We start from the raw sequence: 25,239 nt of genomic DNA, 5'->3' as shown, positions 1-25,239 counted from the left end.
AAGAGACCCGGTGTATGAACGGGTAAATGAAGCCTACTGTAGAAAGAGTTTTGAGCGCTCAGGTAGAGTAGAAAAACGCTATATAAGAACCAGTCCATTTACCATCTAACTTCAGTACAATAATAAAAAGAAGAAGCAGACACAATTCAAATGCTATGTATTTTTATTTACCTGAAATCACAACCTCAGTAATGCATGGTAACCATTGCTAGTCTTCAATAATGATCGTCTTTTGTTTTGTTTTTTTAAATATGGTTACTATTGTTCTTCAACCAGGTTTCGCTGAAGAGACTCTACCGCCCCCCTCCCCCGAATTAGATCACAGTTTTACAGCGGTTCATAAAGATACATAATCAGAATTATACAGAGGCAATAAGCAAACAGAACAGTTGTATTGCAGGATTACCAATGAATCAGTGTCAGTCTGTTATACTCATCGCAAAAGACTTCTTCAAAGTAAATGGGTCAGTGATCAGCCTACAGTAGTTACAGTAGGGGAGGAAAATTCAAATGACTAAAGTTAAGTACAGTTAAGTTTAGCATCACTCATTTATCCACATTAATATTGTGCAAATTACCCAAACCATTACAATAAAAACAGTGATTTTTGCAATATATCTTAATGTCATCTGAATATAATACATTAGAATCTATAAATACAAACTGCAAAGCCTACATACAGCTGAAACGCATGCATGAATGTTTTTTTACACTGATGTAGAGCTAAGACCATTCAACCCAGTGTTTTAAAGATTTTCTATGTGACAAGCTACCATGGAAGTTGGAAATATGTTCATCATGCAAGAGGGATCGTTGAGGCCGTTAAGAAGTTCCCTGCACACATAACATAACAGTGTCGATGATTTAGCATCTGCACGCGGAGGTACAAGTGTCTCGAGAAGTATGTGGCCACGTGTCGTGATGCATTGGGCAAAAGGAGCTAGTATAAGCTCCCAAACCCTTTTGAAGTATACCCTTACATATTTGGTCTCGTTATTGTAAAACGTGTCCTAATTATTTACTTCCCCCCCCTGTCTGCACAAGGGTACATACTGCTGGTCATCATGGTGGGTGGGTGGGTGTGTGTGTGTGTGTGTGTGTGTGTGTGAGAGAAGCCAGAGTGAGTGGACACCCTGGACTGTAGGACGGCTGCAACTTTAGAGGCCACTCTTATATACGAAGCATTTATGAGAGCCAACCTAAAAAAGGAAGAGGAAAAACAGTTAGCACAAAACGCTCTTAAAAATTAAAAATGGTGACAAGTATTCCCATCATTTGTTAAACTGTACATTTTCTACCACAAGAGATTTCGTGACTATAAGCAAGTGTGAGAGGGGTGAAAAGAAGAGCACTTGGTGGCATTCACAGTAGTGGCATGTGGCCAAAGACAAGTTTTGTTCTGTTTGTCTATGTACTGCTAGTCCTTAAAGACTCCCTTGCAACCCTTCAGTGACTCGTATGCTTCTCAATTTAATAACAAAACAAGACATCCATTTATGGGAGTGATTCGTTTTGTTTTATAAGAGTCTTCTTGTTAATTTAGCATATCTGGAGTGTGTAAGACAAATGGATACTCACTCTAGTGACAGGGTGGCCAGTGGTAGGCATTGAGGGGGAGAAAGAAAAATAAAATAAAAGAGCACACAGCTGTTATAAGGAACGCACAAACACGCACAAGCACAAACGAACCCAGGCTTCAAAACACATGCTAATGATGGGCTTTTCTCACATGTTGGAATTTCCAAACACAGTGATGCTTAAGATGAGTGTAGACTGAATAGGCTCTGATCCAACAAGTACAGACTACTGTAAAGCATGGTATACCAAACATAAACTAAGTCCCCTAAATAATAGTCTAAGAGTCAAACACAGGTTCTTTATGCCATGAATAGCTCATGCCTGCAATGTTGTGCCAAGAAAACCGAAGCATTCATATGTCTGAAATGATCTGTATTCAAGTATTATATGCACATACAAAAAATGGATATGAATAATATTGAATATCATGGGTCTATATTGTATTAAATAAAGACAGAAAACACTTGATTCAAAGGGTTCATGAGTGTATTTTTTCTTAAAGTAAAAAACAAAACAAAAACAAAAAACATTTGGGGTTTTTTTTTTTTTTTAATTTGCAATCCAAAGTCCATTCATTGGAGCAGCTGCTGTATTAGTATTCTTCCTTAAAATTTTAATATTATGATCCTTTGAATCAAACGCCATGGAGATGGTAGTCACCTTACAACATCCCCACCCAGTTCTGTCTCAGAACACACACACAAATAAAGTTAATGTCACAAATCAATACAAAATATATTCTTTAAAATGTTAGAGGGAAGAGAGATTTTGTTCGTCGTTTTCTGCACAAGCGAATAGGGGCACACCTCAGATGTTACGCTTTAGCAAGACTGTTGAGGAAAAGGATCTCAAGATGAGCAAAAGAAAAAGAAAATCTTATATTGAGGTAGCTGTGCTCTGCCCAGTGCAGAAAAACTTAGTTATTTTCGATCATTATAGTTAAAAAACCAAAAAACATCTATGAAGTTAATTTTCGCTCTAACATGGGGGACCATACACAATTAAATTAGAATGAGAAACACATACAGTTCATGCTTGGTCACAGGACATGCGGCTTTTGTTTATCAAGGGGTTTTTTTGTTGTAAGCTAAGCATTCAAATGGTTCACTCTGAGTCCCAAACCTTCCCCCCGTCCTTGTCTGCCACATGGAGCTCGTCCTCTCTGAAAGAGTTCTGAGTTTATACTGAAGACACAATGGTAAACATTAGAAAATAAATCAAGGCGGTATGTCTAAGCCACGCTGGTCAAACAATTTACAAAGCCATAAAAAAAGTTGCATAAAATAGTGTTCAGTTTCTGTACAGATCAAATTATTTCTGATATCCTAATTTTCCTTTTCATCAAGAGGGAAGCAAAAAAACCAAAACAAACAAATAAAAGAAAAAAAAAACCAAATTTGCTGTTTTTACTGTAGTGACATAGGACATGTTATTCCCACCATCATTAAAATATAAACCGTAAAGGCAATATTGACATGAACAAAAATAATATCTGGCAACAGTATATTTTCTTTCACACCAGCAACAAAAAAAGTCCACAGCTATGGGAGTGATGGTCTTCTAACACTCACATTTAAAGCCTCACCCATTCATTAATCCTATACCACCTCAAAACAGACGTCTTCTCAGTGTTAACATTTTATATTATTTGTTATGTGTCAAAGTTGGTCCTTTCTCTTACGCACGTGGTGGCACGCAGAGGCACACACACTAACTCTACAAATGCACACATACACACACACACACACACTAGCTACACACATTACGGAAGGCAGAGAGAGAAGAGGAGAGGGAAAGAGGGAAGTGATGGCAGTGGGTGGGGAATGGAAAAGTCGAGGTTGTGCTCAAGTCAGTCAGGACCAGAACATGTCGGCCATGTTAGTGTCGCAGCTGTAGATCCAGAGGACCAAGGGGAGGGAAATGGCCACAAAGGGCCAGGAGATTCCCTCCATACATGCAGACAGGGAGCAGCCTTTGGAGCTGGCAGGCTTCTCCAGGTCTTTACCGGGCTCCAGGTAGTTCCTGGCAGCAAACTTGAGCAGTTCGTCCAGTAGAATGACAGGGAGCGAGATCTTGAGCACCATAAGCCACTGGGTCAGATTCAGGGGTGTGATCTGGAAAATGATCTGGAACAGAAGAAACAACAGAAACAGCAATGAGCAAAGTAACAGAATTAGGAAATTTGCCAACACAGCTATGTTTCTTTTCTTGTGCTTTCCATCCAGCTGACAGTAAAATAAACATTTTGTGTCAAAATGAAAAATAATGCTCACTGGGAGAGGTTCCACATAGAGGATGAGGAAGTGAAGGGACATGGAGAGGCAGATGGCTCCCAGCAGCCACACGTTCTCCCATGGAGGCATCCTCAGCAGGGACTGGTTCTCTGACACGCTGTGAGGAACACAGACAAATGGTGATATTTGTTAAAAAGTCACTCACTGACTTGAGAAGAAAAACTCATGAATCTTCATTTCCCAACATCACACACACACACACACACACACACACACACACACACACACACACAGTTGAAGAGTGAACGTAAAAGAGGAGATGAAGATCAACAGCTGTGAAAGATGCCTAACCTGTTAAGGGCATTGCACATCTCAATCGTGACCAGTACAGACAGGGCCATGGTCATCGGGTAAGGAGACTCAAACACTTTGCAGTCTATGCCCTGGTAGTCTGGATTTTCTGGACCACACTGCAGAAAATGGCTCTAAGAGGCAGAAAGAAAAAAAAGATCAGCAACATTCTCCAACAGAAGAATTTGGCATATTAAAGTGCAGCAAATTAGCATGATAGCGTTATTAAGCTCTACCAGCTGGTAAAAGGTGATCCTTGGTCCATCCTCAGCTGCAACAAACCACCAGGCAGCAGCACCAACAGTGGCAGCACCAACATAACCTGACACACACACACAAAAAAAAAAATCATTCACACACAGACAATGGCGCAGATGCTCATGAAACAGCAATTAAAAGTTAAACATACAAACATATAGGAGTAACAGCAGTCGTCTTGCAAATTACTTGCTGTATACAGTATAAAGTAGAGCAGGGGTCGGCAACCTGCGGCTCCAGAGCTGCATGCGGCTCTTTAGTCCTTATACTGCGGCTCCGCGTGGTTTGGGAAAATAAATTAGAAGTATTTAGCTGAAGTGTATTTTATTTATGTTAGTTCTTTTTAACTTGTAGTTCTAAATTGGAAGGTTATTGTGATATTGAAATATAAAAATAAAATTATATTCTATTATTTTTTTGTCGCTCAAAATAAGTGTCACACTCGCGGAAGCCAGTATACCCGCTGAAACGCCGTGCATTTATCGAGACTTTCAACCCCAGGTAGGCCAATTATGGATCTTCGGATCCACATTATGTCAGCAGCTGTTCTCCACCGTGAACTATGTTAAAGACAAACACCGCTCACGCCTGACAGACGACAGCTTACAGTCCGACGTAAACTGACTTCGTACAGCCCCGATTAGCAGACGCTGTGCGCAGAGGTTCAGGAGCAGAAGTCCCATTGTAAACAAATCACGGCAGACCCGACGATGTTTGCATGAACATGCTTTTCAGCATCTCTATATTGACCACTTTTCACACACGGTTGCTGTACGCATACAGCCGGCTGTAGCTTTTCAGTTCACAGCCCGACATACACCACCAACAACACAACAGCACAGATAGCGCAGACGTAAAGGCAGCGAGGTGTGATTGCGGGTGTCGCTCAGGTGCGTCCGCCTCCCCTGCAGTGGCGCTGCAGACCACGCCCCGTCACACACGTTAACCAGGTAAAATACATATTTAGGCAGAATTTTGCAAATATCTATTTTTCATTTTTCAGCAGCATAGAGCTTTTTTACCAATTATTTTTTAAAAGTCAGGTCAAGGCTCCAACAGCCCAAAGGCGATATAAGGGTGGCGGCTGACAACAGTTTTTGTTTGCTACATGGATCATTTTAGTTCAGGTTGGTGTCTTTCCTTTTGTTATATTTCTTTAAGAGTTCAAAATGTGTTGATTACATAAATAAAATGTAATTTTCTCTGTAGCACTTCATGGATTTCATAAGCAACACGCCTTAGTTGTTCACACAAAGCATAAAGGTAAAAAACAATATATACAGTGTTATCTTCATTTTAGATGTCAAAAAGTATTTGCGGCTCCCAGTGTTTTCTTTTGCGTGGAAACCAGGTCCAAATGGCTCTTTGGGTGTAAAAGGTTGCAGACCCCTGAAGTAGAGTATCACATACCGCATACGTACACACTCTTTGATTCTCACTACTTACATCCAATAGCTAGGTATCTGAAGAAAAGCCATCCAGAGATGAGCGGCTCACGAGCATTGCGTGGAGGCTTATTCATGATGTCCAAGTCCGGTGGGTTGAAACCTAGAGCGGTGGCAGGCAAACCATCGGTCACCAGGTTGACCCAGAGCAGTTGGACAGGAATGAGAGCTTCAGGGAACCCCAGAGCTGCAGTCAGAAAGATGCTGCACAAAAAAAGAAAAAAAAAAAAAGAAGAATGACAAATGATCAAGTGCTCTAAAACCATGATGTGTGTTTATTTCAGAAGAATGAAGTGTGTTTGTAAAAGCAAGTCATTCTCACCAGACAACTTCGCCCACATTTGAGGAGATGAGGTATCTGATAAACTGCTTCATGTTGTTATAAATGGCTCTTCCTTCCTCAACTGCAGCAACGATGGTGGCAAAGTTGTCATCAGCCAGCACCATCTCAGAGGCAGTCTTGGCCACAGCTGTGCCTGAGCCCATGGCAATGCCAATCTCAGCCTTCTTCAGAGCGGGGGCATCATTTACACCATCACCAGTCTGAGGTGAGAATGAAAAGCAGGACAGGAAAATATTTTTATAGGCTGAAATAAATGATTCGTCTGAAATTTTATCCAAGCGCTCCTTTTTCTTTAATCTAAGCAAAAAAGGGAAAAACAGCAGGGAACTGTGACAAAGCCAAATGGTATATAAGACATTAAAAATCTAGAAAAGAAATGGCATGGTTGGTTTTAGATGCTTTCGTGCATGCATGACGGAAGAACACAATTTTTTCTTACCATAGCTGTGATCTCATCATAGGACTGCAGATACTCAACAATCTTGGATTTATGTGAAGGCTCAACCCGTGCAAAGCAACGAGCCTTGACCACAGCCTCTCTCTGCTGCGCAGGTGACAGATCATCAAACTCTCGGCCAGTGAAAGCCATGCTGGAAACGTCATCATCTTCTCCAAAAATACCAATGCGCCTGCAAATAGCCACAGCCGTTCCTGGAATATACATGAGAACGCAGTAATTATTACTTCAGGCTTCTGGGAAAGAAACAAGCTGGTTAAGCTGTATTTGCCATGTTTTTTTTTAATTATCTGTAGAGTAGCAGGGTGTTCTGATTTGTTTCGCTTTTAATTTTTCAGATACGACTGTCACATACCCTTGTTGTCTCCAGTAATCATAATTACTCGGATGCCAGCAAGGCGACAGAGCCTAACAGAGGCTGCCACCTCTGCCCTGGGAGGATCCAGCATGCCCACACAACCCACAAATGTCAGATCAGTCTGCAAGATAAGAAAATCACAGATTAAGGAACTTAAAAAGAAAAAAGAAACTGCCTTCAGATAATCAAGTGATCCGATCCATCTGCTTCAGCTCTCACCTCATACTCAATAAATCGAGAGCAGTCATCTAACATCAGCTCATGTTTGTTCAGGGGATTATCTCGTGTGGCCAGAGCCAGACAGCGCAGGGTGTCCCTGCCTGTTCCATACTCTCTGATCACAGACATTAGCTTTTCCTTGATTCCAGGGGTCATGGGTACCTTGTTACTGCCTACACGAACGTGTGTGCACCTGTCAATCACTCCCTCAGGAGCACCCTATGAACAGGAACAAATCAATTAATGAGAAAGGCAAAGACCAACCTCTAAGGAAGAAAATCATTTAACATGCAGCTGTGTCAGGGCTTCAAATCCTGTAATAATGCATAGTAATTGCATTTCTTACCTTCACAAACATCTTGCCAACTGAGGAGCGTGCTTTGTTAGGAGTACAGTACACAGACATAGACTTCCTGTCTCTGGAAAATTCCAAGGTAAACTCTTTCTTCATCAGCTGCTTGATCACCTAAATATGCAACAAAACCCAACCACCAATAAGAATTTCTCTAATAAAGTGAAAAGCTGTACATTTTTGCATACTGACAGAGAAGGAAATGCAGACTTAAAGCATTCAATTACATACAGAATTGCAGGCGTTGGCTCGCTCAACCTTGGAGAGGCCTTTCACGTCTGTATCAAACACGTTCATCTTCTCCACCAGGCATGTGAGAGCTGTCTCTGTGGCCTCACCCACCTTCTCGTACACACCTTTGGCCTGGGAAGAAGAAAAAAAACCAAAAAACCAAGGAGGTCATTTAATCAGTGTTAATGTTTTATGTGGAAATTGCCACACAAAACATGTAAACGTGCTTTCACTTTAGTGTTCAAGGATCAAGAACCATTAATACTGCAAACCTCATTGAAATCCAGCGAGGAATCATTACAGAGAGCACAGATAGAGGCCAGCTCCACCAACGCATCATACTGGGAACATTTGACTGTTTTTCCATCATGGAATCTAACAAAAATAAATAAATAAATATCAGAGGAACAGTTAAGAAAAATCAAATTTGTAGAAACTGAAGAATCATCAAAAATGGAAATGAAGCATTTATGTCTATCTTTCTATAAGATGGCCCAAATAAAACTTACAGAGGCATAGAAGACTGAATACTCACACTTGTCCATCTGGGGCATATGTGGAGCCGCTAACGGTGAACTCCTTTAATGAACAGTGATCACTCTCTGCCCGATCAATGATAAACATCTAGAGGAACAAAAGAAACATTTTTGAATTCATTATAATATTTGAAACTCACATAGCATATTTATTGTCTGTATAAATAACTTTTGGCTGCTCCCTTTAGGAGTCGCTTCCATCTCACCCCATCCCTAGCAACCCTCTACATGTCCTTTTTTCACACTACATCCACAAACCACCTCTGACATCTTCACCTTTTCCTCAACATCCTTTGTCCAATACATCCACCAACCCATCTCAACTTTACTTCTGTAACTCTTTTCTCCAAAATGCTCAACCTAAGTTGTCTTTCTGATATACTCATTTCATTGCTCCCAATGAAAAACTCAACATCTTCCACTATCACATCCAGCTCAGCCTCCCGTCCAATCTGTGCAATGCTGTACTGATGACATTATAACTAGAGCATCAAAGTCCAAAGATGGCAAAGGGTTTCCCCCTTTGCCATCTTTGGACTGAGAGACTGAGAGACTGATGCACACTGCGTCCAGCAGATGGCATCAGACTGCAATCAGACTGCAATCCACATCAAAGAAACCTTGAGTCCACTCTAACATTGAACAGAGTGTAATGATGAAATGGTGAGCCAAAGCAGACACCACAAAGCGCTTTGATGGGAGGGTTCAATAAATGTCATCTTACAGCAAGTTAGGCAAAGAATCCCTTTGTGGAGTCCTAACACATAATTACAGCCTATAAATATTGCTTAAACATAAAATTAATATGGCAAAAATGTCAGAAACCAAGAGCAAGGATAACATGAGAGGAAACAAAGAGGTTTTCAGGCAGATAGCACTAGCTCTGTCATTCAGAAGTGTGCATTAATTCAAAAATACATGGATTATTCATTCCACATTTGCCCCAAACTGAGAGGAGCAGAACAAAGCTGCTCAGGGGATGAAAATAGAAATATCTGAATAAAATGATGAGCTGGCATTATGGCTGCACTATCCTCAGGCACTAGCAAGACTTCAAAAGGCAGTGACGTCACTGGCTGTCCTACACAAAACACGAGAACAAGAAAAAGGCACTGCGCTGAACAGAAGCCCTCAGTCACTCATGGCAGCAAATTTCAGTAGTGCCCTAGTTGGACAGCAGCATCTTGGCCGCTGCAGATGTAGCTTGCAGAAAATTAAAGGATGAGCAAGGGATAGAGACACAGGGGCAGCCGAAAGAGACACAAGGTCAGTTACGCAACTCTACTGGTTTTGCTGCAAGTGACTAACTACTGCATACTGATCAGCATGCTGCCTGAATGGGGGTGGGGGCTGAGAGCACTGAGAAAGATGGAAGGAAAAGGAGGGAAGAATACATATTCTGCTGTATTACAAGAGACTGTAAAAAGATACAGTATAAAATTATTCATGCACTAATAAGGGACGATAAAAAAAAAAAAAAAAAAAAAAAAAAAAAAATACCTGTAATTCTGAATCTCATTTCATCCCCAAATATGTACAACTCAATTCTTTCATTGTGTTATTGTTAGCCATTCAGCCTGAGAAGGCTTTATTGCTCAGTAAATCACTATGTTTAAAGATGAATTGGGGAAATTTTACAGTCAAACAGTGACACAGTGTTTAGTTAATATTACCACGATTCAGTACTGGTTGCTGGGTTCATTCAGAGTCCAGAAAATTCAGAGTCCGCTTTAAGTTATGTTCACTCACCATAATCACATAATGTTTAATTACAGTGGTATGCCGTTTAACAGATCCACAGTGAGGCACTTTTGGCACATAAACACCAATCTACAGAGATTCCAACCAGTTTTCCTCAGTATGGATTTAAGAGCAATCCCAAAACCAAACTCAGATTCACTGATGTGCCTAGATGTTGGTGTGACAAAAATACATTAAATCCACTAAAGATACACTACGATCCATCTTCCTTCTGTCATGCACTTAAAACGACTGCCCACTGTTTTCTTACCCTGCACACAGACATCTGATTGGTCGTCAGTGTGCCAGTCTTGTCGGAACAGATGACAGATGTGCAGCCAAGGGTCTCTACAGAGGGCAAACTGCGGACAATAGCATTCTTCTTGGCCATACGCCGTGTTCCTAAAGCCAAGCAGGTAGTGATGACAGCCGGCAGACCTGCAAAACAGTAACAGCGGAGCCACAGCAGAAAAGAGGATTATTAAGTGAGGAAAATTCTTTATTCACCTGTTTCTCCATCGTGAAGTAGTGAAAAATGAAGCAAGCATATCAAGGACAGAACTACATTTGCAAAAGTCCAGCTTACCCTCAGGAATTGCAGCTACTGCAAGAGCCACAGCAATTTTGAAGTAATAGACAGCACCTCGGATCCAGGAACCTCCATGAACTGGATCGTTGAAATGTCCAATATTGATGATCCACACAGCAATGCAGATCAGTGAAATAACCTTGAATTAAAAATAAATTTTTCATTTAAAGATCTTTTAATATCAAATGGAATAAACATTAGATTTTTATTTATTTATTTTTTAAAAGGCCATCCCTAATAATGTGCAAAACAATGCAATTTAAATAACCTTGGAGAGTTGCTGCCCAAACTCATCAAGCTTCTGCTGCAGGGGTGTACGCTCCTGCTCCGTTGTAGCCATCTCATCTCGGATTTTGCCAATCTCCGTGTTGCCAGCTGTGGCAACCACCACACCGACAGCCTTACCAGCTGCAATGTTGGTACCCTGGTGGAGTAATGGGGGAAAAATAAAGAGGCAGTAGAAAACAAAATCTTAAGACAGTTTTTCCCCTTCGTCAATAACTACTTCTCTGAGACCGGTTAGAGACGCACAGAAGAGGTTTTACTTGGACAAATCAAATAACTTTTATAAACAAATTTCAAAAACAGATACTTAAAATGTAAATAGAAGCACACTGTTGCTTTTATAAGTGTACTCTGGGTGATAGAAAAGATGGAAAGGGGGAATCATGCTCCCCCTCAAAAAAAAAAAAAGTGTAAAATGACACCAAACCACCTAAGATGGTCTAGTGAGTGACTCACTGAAAAGAGCATGTTCTTCTTGTCCTGGTTGACAGCACGCGGGTCAGGCACTGGGTCTGTGTGTTTGATCACAGACACAGACTCTCCTGCAGGTAGAGGAAAACAAAAGATAAGAGAATGGGAAGCAGACGCAGAGTTTCTACACAGCAGAGCATGTAGTGGTACTTGTGATGGTTGGTTGACACTTTGGGCAGATATGTGCAGAAAAGGCTTTGCAGCTGACTGAGCAGGCCCGACAATTATCAAATACTGCAATTCCACTGCCTTTCAAACCCCTCATCTGATGTGTGTATGTCTCTGTGTGTAATCAACTGTGCAAGACTGCACATTTTCTGATAGAGTAAGGCAGGGAGCATTTGACAGGCGGCATGGCCATGAATGGGGAAGGAAAGAGGGGAGAAAAATAGCTCAAACACTAAAATATCCCGTGGAATTTGCTACCAATTAAGGCAGCAGAGCAAGACAAGCGATTTAAGGACTTGATTCACATAAACTCTTCTCCCTTACATTATCCATCCTTCAATATTCTCCCCTTCTATTTTTCTTTCCAGCTACCTCATTGTCCAATTATCCACCCACACAATCATCCATTTGCCTTTTATCCACATCACTCATTTCTTTTTGTCACAGCTGAGCAGCCATGACAACTGAGTGCAATGAAAATGTGCAGAAAAAGGAGACAAAGTGCTTATTCCTGCTGTTACATGTCTGGGTTGATCAAAAGGTCAGAGGTAGCAGGGGAAAATAAATAAGTGAATAAATATATATATTTTTTTTTTTTTAAAAAGCAGCAACACGTGAACAAGAAAGAAACCATAAAATATAAAGCTATGGAAATGCATTAAAAGATGGTGGTATATGTACAATCACTCTTTGTGGGTATGACACAGAGCTCAAATACAAAATAAAGATTTAAAAAAGTAAATGGCTAAACTCCGAAATTACCTGTAAGAATCGACTGGTCTACCCTCAGTGTGGTTGACTTGATAGAAGTGAGCCTGATGTCTGCAGGCACTTTATCGCCGACTGTGGAGAGAAACAAGACAGGAGATAACCAAGTACCTCTTAACAACTTAAATGCATCTTTGAATGGGACTGACAACTAATGAATAGATACTTTGAACAATGCAGCTTACAAAAGCAGTTTTGTGATTATCTGATGCAACATTATACCGAGGCATGCACATACCCCACATGTAAAAATACTCTACTAAATTTAGAGTATTTTATCATGAAAAGGAAAAAGAAAACCTGGGTTAAAAGCTATAAATATTAATCACCACACACAAATGCTAAACACAAGAACTGCCATGTTATCCCATCTCATGCTCCCTGGTAGTAATAAAACAATCAACTCAAGCCTGAGAGTTAGAAGAGCGCCATGAATTCAAAAATTATTAAATTTTCCACTCATCTCCTGCACAGGATGCAAGTAGATCACTGCTCATTCTTTCCACTAACACAGGGCTTTAGTGAGCCCCAGTAACACAATCACAAAATGTAAATACACACCAAATTTCAAACTAGTGTTTTCTCTGTATAAAGACAGTAAGTACAATTAAAGCAACAGACTTTTATTAGCAACCACTACTTTGTATGATTTCCTCGTGCAGGTGGGTCTGATCTGCAAAGACTTACTGAACGTTTCAGGGATGAGGCTGGAAATACAAACATTTAAAAAGTCTTACTAGACTTATGCTTCATGTATCAAACTTTACCTTATAAATAAAACAATGTTTTTTAAATTCAATGTTTTTTGTCCTTTTTAAAGCCACTTTGGATTCAAATGAACACTAACACTACTTTCATCATGCACTAAAACATCACATGGCCTAAAAGTGTAAAGGTAAAAGCAATGACCCAGAAGCTCTTAAGAGACCCCTGGATAATGGAGAGTGATGACAGACTTGTAAACCAACCCTTAGGCCTGCGGTACCCTTCAGAGAAGAGGAAGAGAAAGAGGATGTAGGAGAGGAATGGGAAGAGGGATTAGATGAGTCCTGCAAACCACACATCCAAAAATGGGAAAACTATTTTGATCAGTTGAAAACATGCAGCTGGATTTGAAGAGGGGGGGATAGTAAAAAAGTTCTTTTTTTTTTAAGCAAGGAAAACCCGTTTTACGTCAGATAAGCTGAAATAGAAACAAATATGACATGTCCTTGCATACAGATAGTTCGTTCATTCAGACAAGTCTCGTGAATTTGTGACAGCTTTTGCCACCAATAGACTTAAGTGAGGAAATTCTACTTAAAACTAAACCAATATAAGCTGATCACCACACCATTTCACATCATGTGTACAGTGCACAATTCATATAAAAATGTTATTGCTGTAGCATGTGTTAATGCTGGGTTCATATTGAGTGTAATGCTCGTGGACTGCACCAGCTGTACTACCAAATTTGGTTCTGTAGTTGTCCAAACACCGTCAAAATCCTTATCATAGTCACCTGCCTGCCTGCAAACGAAATACCATTAACAGATATGAGATAGTGAAGAAGATGAACAAGTGCAGTATGGGGGAGGACAAAAAGGAATTAAGGAACTGTAGTCACTGGAAATATTAGAAGGCCCTGTGGGACTTTTAAAACTCACTAATTAGAAAACCTCCTACCTTAGAGTAATAGTGAAGCATGTCGCTATTTTCAATCCACTGGTGTATACTAGGAATAAGGTCAGAGCAAGCAGACTAACCCCCTTTCACAGACAATACACAGAATACTCTACCTACAACCACAGACTAAATGTTATTCAACACTAAGACCCTTAACTTAATACATTACCCCATGACAAACAATGTACAATATGTTCATCATCATGACAGTCTTGCTTATCTGGGAATTGTGATCGTATTACAATTCCAAAAGGAAAAGCATGCATTAGTTAGTATTAGATCGATAAGCATAAACTGCAGTTAACAGTGGCTCTGCGCAGTGGCAGTTTCCTTTTGTTAAGAGTAATTACTGTAAATATTTTTCAATTATCTACAAAAAAAATTGCTGCAGTCACCCAGGACTGCAGCTGTATCAACTTAGAGGCATTTTATTTTTTCCAGAGTGGACAGCCCCTGGGATTGGGACCCCCTTCCTTTCCCTTGTGAACAAAAGGATTTTATCTGTATTATCTGCTCCCTTGAGTGCAGGACAAATGTCAGGCAGCAACTTAACCAATAAGGCCACATCAGTTTCTAAAGACAGAAGCTGTTTTCAGACACTATTCAGGGTCTGTGTTCCCACTTTCCAACCTTATCGTGGTACAAAACCATGATTCAATGGGACTTTAAAATATAAGCTAATACATAATAAGTTTAAAATATAGCCTGAATTTCAGGATGTATGAATCTGTCTGCAATCAAGACAACAAGCACCCACTCACAGGGGGGTCCAGTGAAACTTTCGCAGCCTTGGGGGCTGTATATTTTCTCTCCCAGTGACTCAGACTCTCTGATGTGCTAGCACGTAGGCTTCCAATCTCCTGGGACCTTTCATGAGTTCATCCACCTCCCCAGTGACTTCTCTACTTCTTTTAAGAATTTGGGGGGAAAAAAAAAAAAAAAAAAAATCAAGACAACCCCTGAGGACACACAAACACAGGACATTGTCCATTCATGTAATGTTTAGTAAGTTGCAACAATGGATCAATACTTTTGTCAACTTTTCTGTTCTTCTTAATTTATTCCTCTTCCTCTCTCGTGGCCAAAAATCAACAAAGAAATACCTAGGGGTGATGACAATAAACAGGCCATCCTGCACTCCTGAAAATGAGAGGAAATTTGGCCATCTGGAGCAGAAATTATTCATCAAATTGAATCTGTATCTTTTCTACACGTTACATCCTGTCTTGTCTCTTCCTCTGGGCTAAAACACATTAATGGTGACCACTGCCCAAAGGCTGTGGTTAAAACTGTAAGTCAGTGAGAACAGAGCTGATGGGTTTTATGTGTCAAGAAAAAAGGAAGAAAAAAAACAAAAAAAAAAAACACAAAGAACTGGCTGTTACGTCAGTCGAGTGCAGAAAGCAAACAAAACCAGTACATTAACGCAGGAAACTAAGTACACAGTTAAGACAACAAAGTCTATAAAATAAGTCAGCTGCTGTTACACTGAAACCAATGTGTTTTCATTTCAAAAAGGTTTCAACGGGAAAGTTGATCTCTAACAAGATGAGCATTTTAGCAGTTAATCTCCATCTACACCAACAGCCATCACGTTTTTTGGCATGCCCTTCTTCAGATGTTAAAAATAGTTCAACCCCTGCATTCCACGATTTTAATCAATCAATCATTAACCAAAAATAAAAAAGAAAGATGCAAGTTGAATTTTGTGTAATTAACAGGTCAATAATTGTATCAGCAAACTCTTGTTTACATTCCTCAGTGAGGTCTGCCCCACAGTTTGAGTACACTGGTACAAACTAACACACCTGAAAATATTTATGACAGATAAGGGTGAAACGCACAGGCTAACTGTTTGTTCAATATGTGCTTATCACACCAATTTTTAATAGGACAATTTCCAGAGTGATTTTAAGGAGTTTTACATCAGCCTTTCTGGCCTGATGCATTTTTTAAGTAGGAGAAAGACTCTACTCACACTTGAAAACGCAACAATGACTGTTGGGTTAACCAATTTTTTTCCTTCCCCATTTGCTGAACTTCTGCTCAGCGTTGACGCCAAACTACCACCATGTTTAGTCAGTCACTGTTGTGGCTGCATTTTTAATATAATGGATGGCCAGTGTGTTTAGCCTGAACTTTGCATATCAGAGCTCCACAAAACATCAACTCATCCTACCAATTTGTGTTTACTGCTTTCAGTTTTGAATGCGAACATGTCGGAGACATTTTAATGTTTGCTTTAACAGTAGTTTTAGAAAAGCAAGAGAATCCAGTAACAGCTTGCTCTTCTCAGTAGCAGCAGCTATACCCAGGCAATGCCAGATCCTGACCCTCCTCTTGCTCACAAAAATTACTCAGACTACGATTTTTGTTTAATACCAGCTGAGACAATTTAATTTAATAACGAATATCTAACTACTGTTTTTGTTGAGACAATTTTGAGATAGAAACTGCTCTTATGGATTATAGGGAGTGAAAAGAGAGCAAGAGTGAGAAAAAATGTCTATACAAATGAAGGACTGCAAGGCACATAACCAGAGCAATTCACACACTCAGCACACACGTCAGCTAAGCACTTAACAACTGCTCTGATAAAGCATCTGAGATTGTGAAAGAAGGATATAAACCACATGCACCCCAGTCCAGCAGGGTACTTTGCAACTGACATTATACCCATCACTATCCTGCTTTATAACACATACAACTCACTGGCTTGACAAGGTGCTTTCCCCAACACTGATAACAAAAAATATATGCACACAATTTGTTAATCAAGTTATTGTCAGTACTCAAGGAATCATTTATCTAATTAATGGCCATGCAAACATCCTGTTATCACAGACCCTAAATCCCATTGATCTAACTGCATTGATAAAGCATGCAAAGTGGGCTGTTTGAATTAGTGACTGTCCCACTAAAATGTCAGACTTGCTGAATGACCTATGGGACTCTGAACATGGCATAATTGTTGAATATATGGCGATATATGTTAAAGTACTTTATGCTTATCTTTGGTGGATCTATTCATGTCATGTCAGACAGGCAGAAGCAATTACATTTTGGTTTATCTTCACTCTACGGCATTTTGTCATGATATGATGGATGCGTTTGTAACTTAGGTAGACTGAAGCACAACAGGGGCCAAGCACTTTGTGTAATCAACAAGCAGTAACTGGAAAGTGGCCATACAATTCCATCTCTTGTTTTTAAATTACCTTCAATCCGTGATTCATTATCATTTGTTGGAGGCCATTAGGTTTCAGTTTTGTGATTTATTTCAGAAAACTAATATTCTCTTCACTGTGGAGCAGCGGTGTGTCACTACAAGCCATGATGATTTCCAAGGCATTTTTTCCCCCCCCAAACTGCTTAATATGGTTTTGTCACTGCTGCCATCTCATGTATTCAAAATTGATATGCATTTACAAGAAACAGCTGTCCAACAATAACAAATGAATGCACCTCCACAACGTCCACAGTTAAAGGAATATTGTTGACCAAATGGCAAAATTTTAAAAATGAAAAAGTGAATATAACCCATCAAGTTATACTGGGATTGTTTTTCAAGTACAAATCTGTCAGAGCACAGCACAGCATTTACTTTAAAGGCAATGGATCCTTATTCACTCTACAACGGTTCTGTAAGCTTGTGATAAGCATTGCAGACACACTCCACTAAGCTTTCCTCTGGAATAAAGGGAAAAAAAAATATACAACCCAAGACCGAGTACAAGAACAAAGATAAAAGATAAAAAGAGACCAAATGAAGTCTTAGTAAGAAAACACACAACACAGAGTAATGAGGAGCAGTGACGCAAAACGCATAAACATATGTGGCTCTATCCAAGCTGAGGTCAGCCAACTAATGTTCAGTAATAGATTGAACCTCTGCTCTTGTATTGCATAACTTACTTGGTACTACAATTATTCTGAAATAGTCTAGGGAGATAAACAGGATGAGAGATCAGCTGTGTGTCTACATGTTCAAAACTGTAAAAAGTACATCATACCTGGTTATGTTTACAGAGCTGTGCATATCTTATGTTTAACAATAGCAAATGACTGCTGGACTACAGCCATGCTTTTAAACACCTTTAAGTTTTTACATAAGAATTACCAATACTGCATGCAATCAGTTTAAACAAAGGAAACTAAAACCAAATACTGATGTAGACAAATCAATAGGAAATTACATTCTATCCTGTTAGAAAAGCATGGTGAAAAAACATGAATAAATCTAACAATTGTTATGATGTTGCTTTGCACGTCCTGTTGCGATTTCAATGACCTGAACCAAAGTGACAAAAAGATTAAAAATTTCTCACAATATATCCTCAACAGTGTTTTTAATTTCGTTGTTTGTCTACCTTGCTTCTTTCATGACAACCTGGCAGCATCTAACAACATCTGGAATATTACAATGCATCTTATATTAGTGTACACTTGATATTTTTAGTCTTACCTGCCACCTCCACAATGTCCCCGGGCACAATGTCCCTTGCCTTGATTCTCTGGACACTCTTCCTATCCTGGCGGTACACCTTCCCCATCTCTGGCTCATACTCCTTAAGGGCTTCGATGGCATTTTCTGCATTTCGTTCCTTAGAAGTAGAAACAGGAATTCGACTTAAAAACAAGCCAGCACCACACATGCAGCTCACAGGCTGAGGATGAAAAGGGAGGTGAAAATAAAACGACTTCTTGGATAGTCAGTGTACGGCTATTCACAATGTACATAATGGAGAGTGGAGAGTTATCTTTATGTAAGCAAACGGACAAAGTGAACTAGGAGAGGAAGTGAAGCAGAGTAAACACTGTGGTGTTGCAAAAGGCTGAAATAGTAGGAATGCTACATTTTCAGAAGTGAAACACTTTACAGTTACCCTCATAGGACGCCCAATTTATGTAAAACTGTCCTTATTTTAAATACTACAGCTGCATTTTTACATCAGTTTTCCCAAATATTCCTTTCAGTGTTGCTCATTTCCTTCCTTACCATTCTTTACTTTACTTTTCTTTGTTTGGCTGATTGCTTACAGACTGCATAGTTTGAGTGGCAACTCTTAACACAGCTGCAAGTAGGCTGCACATGAATAGACATAACAAGACCAGGCACACAAGTTATGGTCTTTGTAAGGGAGCGCAGAAAAATGGATACAAAGCTCTTAAAATGGCTGCCAGTAAAGGTGAGGCCAGTTAAGGGAAGCTAAGCAACATATACAAAACTACAGGCGCCGAACTTCAGAACAGGTAGGCCCGAGATCACCACCAACATGATAAGCAGCAAACAGACCATCCTTCCATTCTACATCATTCATAGTGGCTTTGTAGGAATAAGCAAAGGCAAACAGGCACTTAACAGCTCACCATTTACACAAGCCTCGGCAGGACTGTTCAACGAACATTTACTTTTCCAGATAATCCAGCGGATATACACCCGCCTACCAGGTGTCTTTGACGAAATATAGTGTGGTGTGGTTTATAATCACATAAATAAATCAAAATAGTAAATTGGAATTCTATCCCCAGGTGGCTTTAACAAGCAAATATGCAGTTTGGATTACATCAGCACAGAGTGAGAGGAGAAAACCTATTGAACAAAACGCCTGATCTTTCAACCCTGACCCCAGGGAAGAAGTTAATTTGTCTACAGATATTAAGCACAGTTTATCATGAAGGGCTACCCCTAGATGTTCCTCAGACATTTCTAAATCTTTGATAAAATTATCTATTAAATAAACAAGAAGCCAATAAAACATCATGTCTGGTAAGTTATGTTTTCTTCATTTCTGAAATGTTCTGTTTGATCTTACAAAAACAAAACAAAAAACACAGGCACAATCGGGGAAAAAAAAATCCAAACTAGTCTTAATGTAGTCTAACAACTGATACTCGGAATACAAGGGTTAATGGAGAGGGGATAGATTCATTCAGACTGCGAAGCATACGTAGGATGAGGAGACAGGAAGAAGTGGAAATAAGTTGTCACATAATCTGAATAATGGAGACTGGTAATCTGATCAAATCTTCGTTGTCCACAACATTATTAGTTTCATCTTAAGAGAGACTTCTACAAGCTACACAACATCTATGCATATTTTTTTTGTGATGTTAAGCATGAATAACTGGCAAGACAGAAACTGGTAGGGAAAAAAAACTACTTCCTGCTCACCCCACTAAGCACCATTTACTAGATTTGGTTAAAATCTTATGAGTAGAGTTACTTGATAAGCTAAGTGTGATGTTATGTGGAAAACCTATCTGCTTACAAGGAAGCCGAGTATTCATAACAGTACATGAACATTTCACTCAGGTAGCCAAGTTTTAATGACCCATGCAAATTCAGATTCAAAACTGCAATTTCGTTTACCTGCCAAACTCCTACAATGGCATTTGCGATGAGAATAAGAAGGATAACAAAAGGTTCCACAAAGGCTGTAACGGTTTCTTCTCCCTCTTCAAACCAGGCCAGGACCTGCAGACAAAACAGAAATTAAGGGAATCAAACACAATGCAAGCAATTAATACTTAAGTGTGAGCTATGAGTAACACTAAAGTCCCTGGTCTGGGATGACATGGCATCTTTTTACCCAAGAACACCCAGTAATGAATATTCCTGCATATGTCAGAAGAAGTATTTACACAGAATTATATTTTAGATTATTCACTGAAGTTGTATAATTTGAGTTTACTTGGTTTCACAGAGTCGCAAGAATGGTGACTCGAGTAGAACAAGCTTGCAGGCTTTATGGTGAAGATGCAGTGCCTAAATTCACAAAACCTGCCCTTTAGCAACCAAATCAAAATACAAAGGACTTTTGAAATCACAACATAAAACAGAAAATATCAGAGCTGAACACCACATTGCGTCATTCACATGAATGGAGAAAAGGGAGGTGAAAAGGTCATAGCTATTTTCAGCTGATTGTCTATTTAATAGCCCAAGACAAATAGCTCCACAAGCGCAGTGACTCCAGCTTTGTTTCGCATGAAATGCTACAACTCTTTTATAGAGAAAATATTATAAAAGAACTCAATAAATAAATTAAATGTGAGAAACCAGCAAACATAATCTCACAGCAAGTCAAACTTTGGCTTAAACTGAATATTTATTTATGATCAGTTACAATTTGGCCTTGAGGCCTTTCAATCAACTTTCTGGACAATAGTAATTGTCAGGTTCATGTTGTTATTTCCTTACACTGTTTGCCATGAACTTTGCCTGTTGGTGGAGTTGTGCTAGAATCTCACTTTGCCTTAAGAGTGGTTGGAAAAATTATTTTAATCATCAACAATCATTTAAAATTTTATGATTATACCAAGCCAGCTTCTGACAGCATTGCAAACGGGGCCAAGTGTGTGAGAGGGTATTAATCACTTTCCCTTCTTTTAGAAACTGTGCCAGGAGAGAAGTGTGTCAACTGCCTCTCTCCTACTCCAACCTATTTCAGCACTGCCAATCAAACATCAAATTTAGACTTTATACTAAAGAAATTTACATTCCGCCCATCGGTTCCTGAATGTTTTAATGTAACATCTAACCAATGTCTGCATATAACTTCATATTGACACTGAAGTAAATGTAAATGTGTCTGCATGTGGTGTGATTAAGAGCAGGCCGAGTACTACAGCTGATGATTTATAAACTCTGAAAAGCATAGCTGGCTGTTGTCACCATGCCTTGGTGTCTCAGGATAGTCTGAGCCAACGGGCCAGTGGCCAATCCTAGAGTAGAAGCAGAGCCACAGGATACTGAACCTACCACTGTGTCACGCATACTCTACGCTGGGGATCGCCACTTATCGGTGGCAAGAATATAAAGCATTCAGAAGTTATGTTTGTTCATACCGGACAAGTAATGACTCCAAATATTAGTCCTCGCTATACTGTAGCAGTATGTTAACACCAGGAAAATCAGTCACCACAGAAGTATACCGACTTCTCATGCATCTGTCGCCTTCTCTCTTTATAACAGCCAAATGTTTGCTGCTCTTGTCAACAACACGCCACGCATTCAGACTTGTTACAGTGGCAGATTCACCCAAACTGCCTCAACGTCAGTGCTCCTTTTGAATTACAGACTTCTGCCGCATTGATGTGTTAACAAAATCTCTATAAAAACAACATGCTTGAAGAAGCCGCGATAATTTATGATTTGCTTCAAGAGCAATGCCGTGTTTGCACAGAATCGGAAAAGCAATATGAATCTGGGTTTTGTCACCAGACAAATTCTGGGTGACTTTCTTTCCTATTTTGAACAGTTTTCTTCCTAAGCTATGATCTGCACAGAATCAATTACAAAATGATAACTATATACGATGTGTAGGCTGACAAAGCTGAACTGTGGAGAGAAAAGGGGAAAAAAAAAAGCTTTCTAAACTCATCACTGAGAGGTTGAAAGAAGGATGGTGGTAGAAATGAACATAATTTATGTTCAACTGGCTGAAAGCCAAGTTTTAGTATTACATTTTGTACTCAACGCTAAGTAATCAGTTTTGGAGGAGATGAGGCAAGCGCTTCTATTCAAGTATTCCATACGAATGACTCTCTCACTATACTATCATTAAAATACTACCAGTAAATGACTTGTACAAGTGTCACAACCTCTTCACTGACTATTACCACTATGAGTAGCCAGTAGTGTTTGAAAGAACACTGCACACATCACCCGCACTGCTAACATAACATGTGTTATACTTACAAACGATATGCAGGCAGCAAGTAAAAGGATCCTCACAAGCAAATCTTCGAACTGTTCAATCACTAGTGCCCAAAGTGATTTACCTAGTGGGTGGGGGGTTAACATCAAAGAAAAATTAAGTGTGATACATTTTAAACATATGCATGTCATTTTTGCCCCCCCAAGCATACAGAATGGTTCACTCACCCTCCTCCGCTGGTAGTTCTGTAGATCATCCCATTCATACCGAAGGCAAAAAAAGGTGGACAAGCAGTTAAACTTAAGCAGTTGATACACAATAGCATATTTCAGCACAAGTGAAATACATCAACAGCCACTGATACTGTAGTAGGATGATAAAGACAAGTTGCTCATAAAATTGGTCCCAGAAGAGATGGTTTCCAGTATTTCAACATGCACATGGTGACGTAAGCAAGCTTCCTTTTTGCTCTTTCGCCCGTTACATATCTAGAGCCACGGGCCATAACGCGGCGCCGGGAGAACAGCTTCTTGTTTTTGAACAAACCTATGTAAACCAGCTCCTTACCGTTTGGCCCATATCGTTCCCGTTGTTTCTTCACTTCTTCTAAACTCAGACCCGTGCTTTCGTTCACATTAAAAAAGCTGTAAACTTCTTCCACCGTCTTTGTGTGTGCGTTGTCCATGGTGAATGGCCACTTGAGGACACCGCTTAGTTGGCTGGTTCCAACCTCAACCCTATCAAGGTGGGTTTTTTTTAACCCCCCCTCCTTCGGTGTCACCGTAATTGAAATTTAAAAATAGATATTTATTTAAGCGGAAACCCACAGCGATGAGTGTTACGAGCTAAGTCGTTCCAACACAGGACAGCGCGGCGCACAGGTGTACGGCGAGAGTGGACAAATTAGCGGCTCCCGGGCTAGCGAGCGGCTAACTGGCTAAAGCTAGCTAACTAATGCCTCTGGTCCTTTGGCTCTGCTTGAATTCGCCGGCTTTGCTTCGCTAGCTGCTTCGTGAGATCTTGGAGAAAAAAAACATATCAACCCTGCTGTCTCAGCTGGATGTTGTTAATTTTGTCCCTTTCATTCAAAACAGCGAATCCCGGAAAAATTGCGTCCGAATGGATGATTTAAACATGTGGGTAAGTTGCAGCTTGGCTCCCTTCGCCTGCTTTGCCTGTGTGTTGCGGAATCAGCAGCGTCCTCATCAGCACCAATCGCGTTTCTTCTCGAATGCGGTGTTCAGTGTCCGCATGTGGAATCACCTCATTGGTTGGAGATACCGGAAGTCCTTCTCGCTCTCTCACGCACACAGTCATTGCTTTTCGTAATTGTATGGTGGGAACGGTACACTGGAGCATGTGTTTAGTCAGTTTGTACATGTGACAGCGAGTTGGAATTATTTTCAATCGTATCTTAAAAAATATTTGTGTAATTAATTTTTACTGTAAGGTCATGATTTGTGATTAATATTCAACTATCGTAATTTGCATATTTTTTGAGGCAAATTGTACTTTGATAATAGAACATTCCAGAAAAAGTAACCGTCCGATAACAGATCTTCACCATTATTTGTAAATAATTAGCTAATGGAAATCAATTTTTTAGTATTTCCGCTCTCCTCTTTTCAAAATAATAACACATAAAGTTTTAAAAAATGCCGAAAATTTTGTGCTATAGGATATTGGTTATAATACATATACACAGTGCTGTGAAAAGTATTTTCACCCCCCCATTAACCACACCCAGACCTGATTACTGCCAGACTCTTATGAATTAATAAAATTATTAGCAAAAGACAAACAGAGTAAATACAAAATTGTTTTTTTTTTTTATGGTTATTTCGTTTATTGAGTCATTCTGTCATTCAAAGTCAGTCTGAAAAGGGTTACAAAGTCACTTTGATGGTTGTGGGACTCCAGGAAACCCCCATTACACCCATTATCCACAGATGGAGAGACCTTGGAGCAGTGGTGAACCTGCCCAGGAGTGACCAGCTTACCTGTTCCAAGAGTGCATCAATGACTCATCCAGGAGGTCACACAAGAACCCAAAACAACATCTAAAGAACTGCAGGCCTCACTTCCCTCAGTTAAGATTCGTGTTCATGATTCAACAATAAGGGAAAGACTGTGCAAAAATGGCATTCATAGGAGAGTTTCAAGGAGAAAAACACTGCTAAACACAAAGAAGACACAATGACTTGTTTCATATCTGCCAAAATGATGACCCCCAAGACTTTGGGGAAAATATTCAGTGGACTGACATGATAAAAGACAAATTTTGTGGAAGACGTAAGTCCGGTCATATCTAGCATAAAACTAACAGCATTTCATAAACTGCTTTGCTGCTTCAGGAGCCGGATGACAGGATGCTGTAATTGATAGAACCATGAATTCTGCTCTCTGCCAAAAATTTTTGAAGGAGAATATCCGGCCATCAGTTGTTACCCTTAAGCTCAAGCGCACTTGGGCAATACAGCGGGACAATGAACTGAAACACATCAGTAAGTCCACCTCTGAATGGCTAT

General features: G+C 39.9%; 1 protein-coding gene across 1 annotated transcript; it reads right to left on the bottom strand.

The window, feature by feature from the left end:
- Positions 1 to 145: 145 nt before the first annotated feature.
- Positions 146 to 23,987, bottom strand: atp2a2b (ATPase sarcoplasmic/endoplasmic reticulum Ca2+ transporting 2b). The gene is made up of 24 exons (XM_025909498.1): positions 23,279 to 23,987; positions 22,939 to 22,956; positions 22,753 to 22,835; positions 20,422 to 20,526; positions 18,514 to 18,652; positions 12,378 to 12,458; positions 11,433 to 11,518; positions 10,960 to 11,115; positions 10,689 to 10,830; positions 10,374 to 10,540; positions 8,362 to 8,450; positions 8,099 to 8,201; positions 7,827 to 7,958; positions 7,590 to 7,709; positions 7,244 to 7,462; positions 7,022 to 7,145; positions 6,649 to 6,860; positions 6,189 to 6,409; positions 5,868 to 6,070; positions 4,400 to 4,485; positions 4,164 to 4,297; positions 3,852 to 3,969; positions 1,579 to 3,704; positions 146 to 1,199 (listed from the first exon to the last, which is right to left on the bottom strand). Exons 1-23 carry the CDS (start codon positions 23,394 to 23,396, stop codon positions 3,432 to 3,434), a joined length of 3,129 nt encoding a protein of 1,042 aa, XP_025765283.1. The 5' UTR covers positions 23,397 to 23,987; the 3' UTR covers positions 146 to 1,199; positions 1,579 to 3,431.
- Between the last annotated feature and the right edge of the window lie 1,252 nt (positions 23,988 to 25,239).

Source organism: Oreochromis niloticus, linkage group LG7 (assembly GCF_001858045.2).
Source record: "Oreochromis niloticus isolate F11D_XX linkage group LG7, O_niloticus_UMD_NMBU, whole genome shotgun sequence".
In the NCBI taxonomy this organism is placed as follows: Eukaryota; Metazoa; Chordata; class Actinopteri; order Cichliformes; family Cichlidae; genus Oreochromis; species Oreochromis niloticus.
This window is presented reverse-complemented; position numbering and strand designations above follow the sequence as displayed.

Coding starts and splice junctions, on each gene's coding strand:
- atp2a2b (XM_025909498.1), bottom strand. CDS start 23,396: ATGGACAACGCACACACAAAGACGGTGGAAGAAGTTTACAGCTTTTTT. Junction 20,527..22,752: donor TTGCTGCCTGCATATCGTTT/GTAAGTATAACA, acceptor TTTTGTCTGCAG/GTCCTGGCCTGGTTTGAAGA. Junction 18,653..20,421: donor CCATTGTAGGAGTTTGGCAG/GTAAACGAAATT, acceptor TCTACTTCTAAG/GAACGAAATGCAGAAAATGC.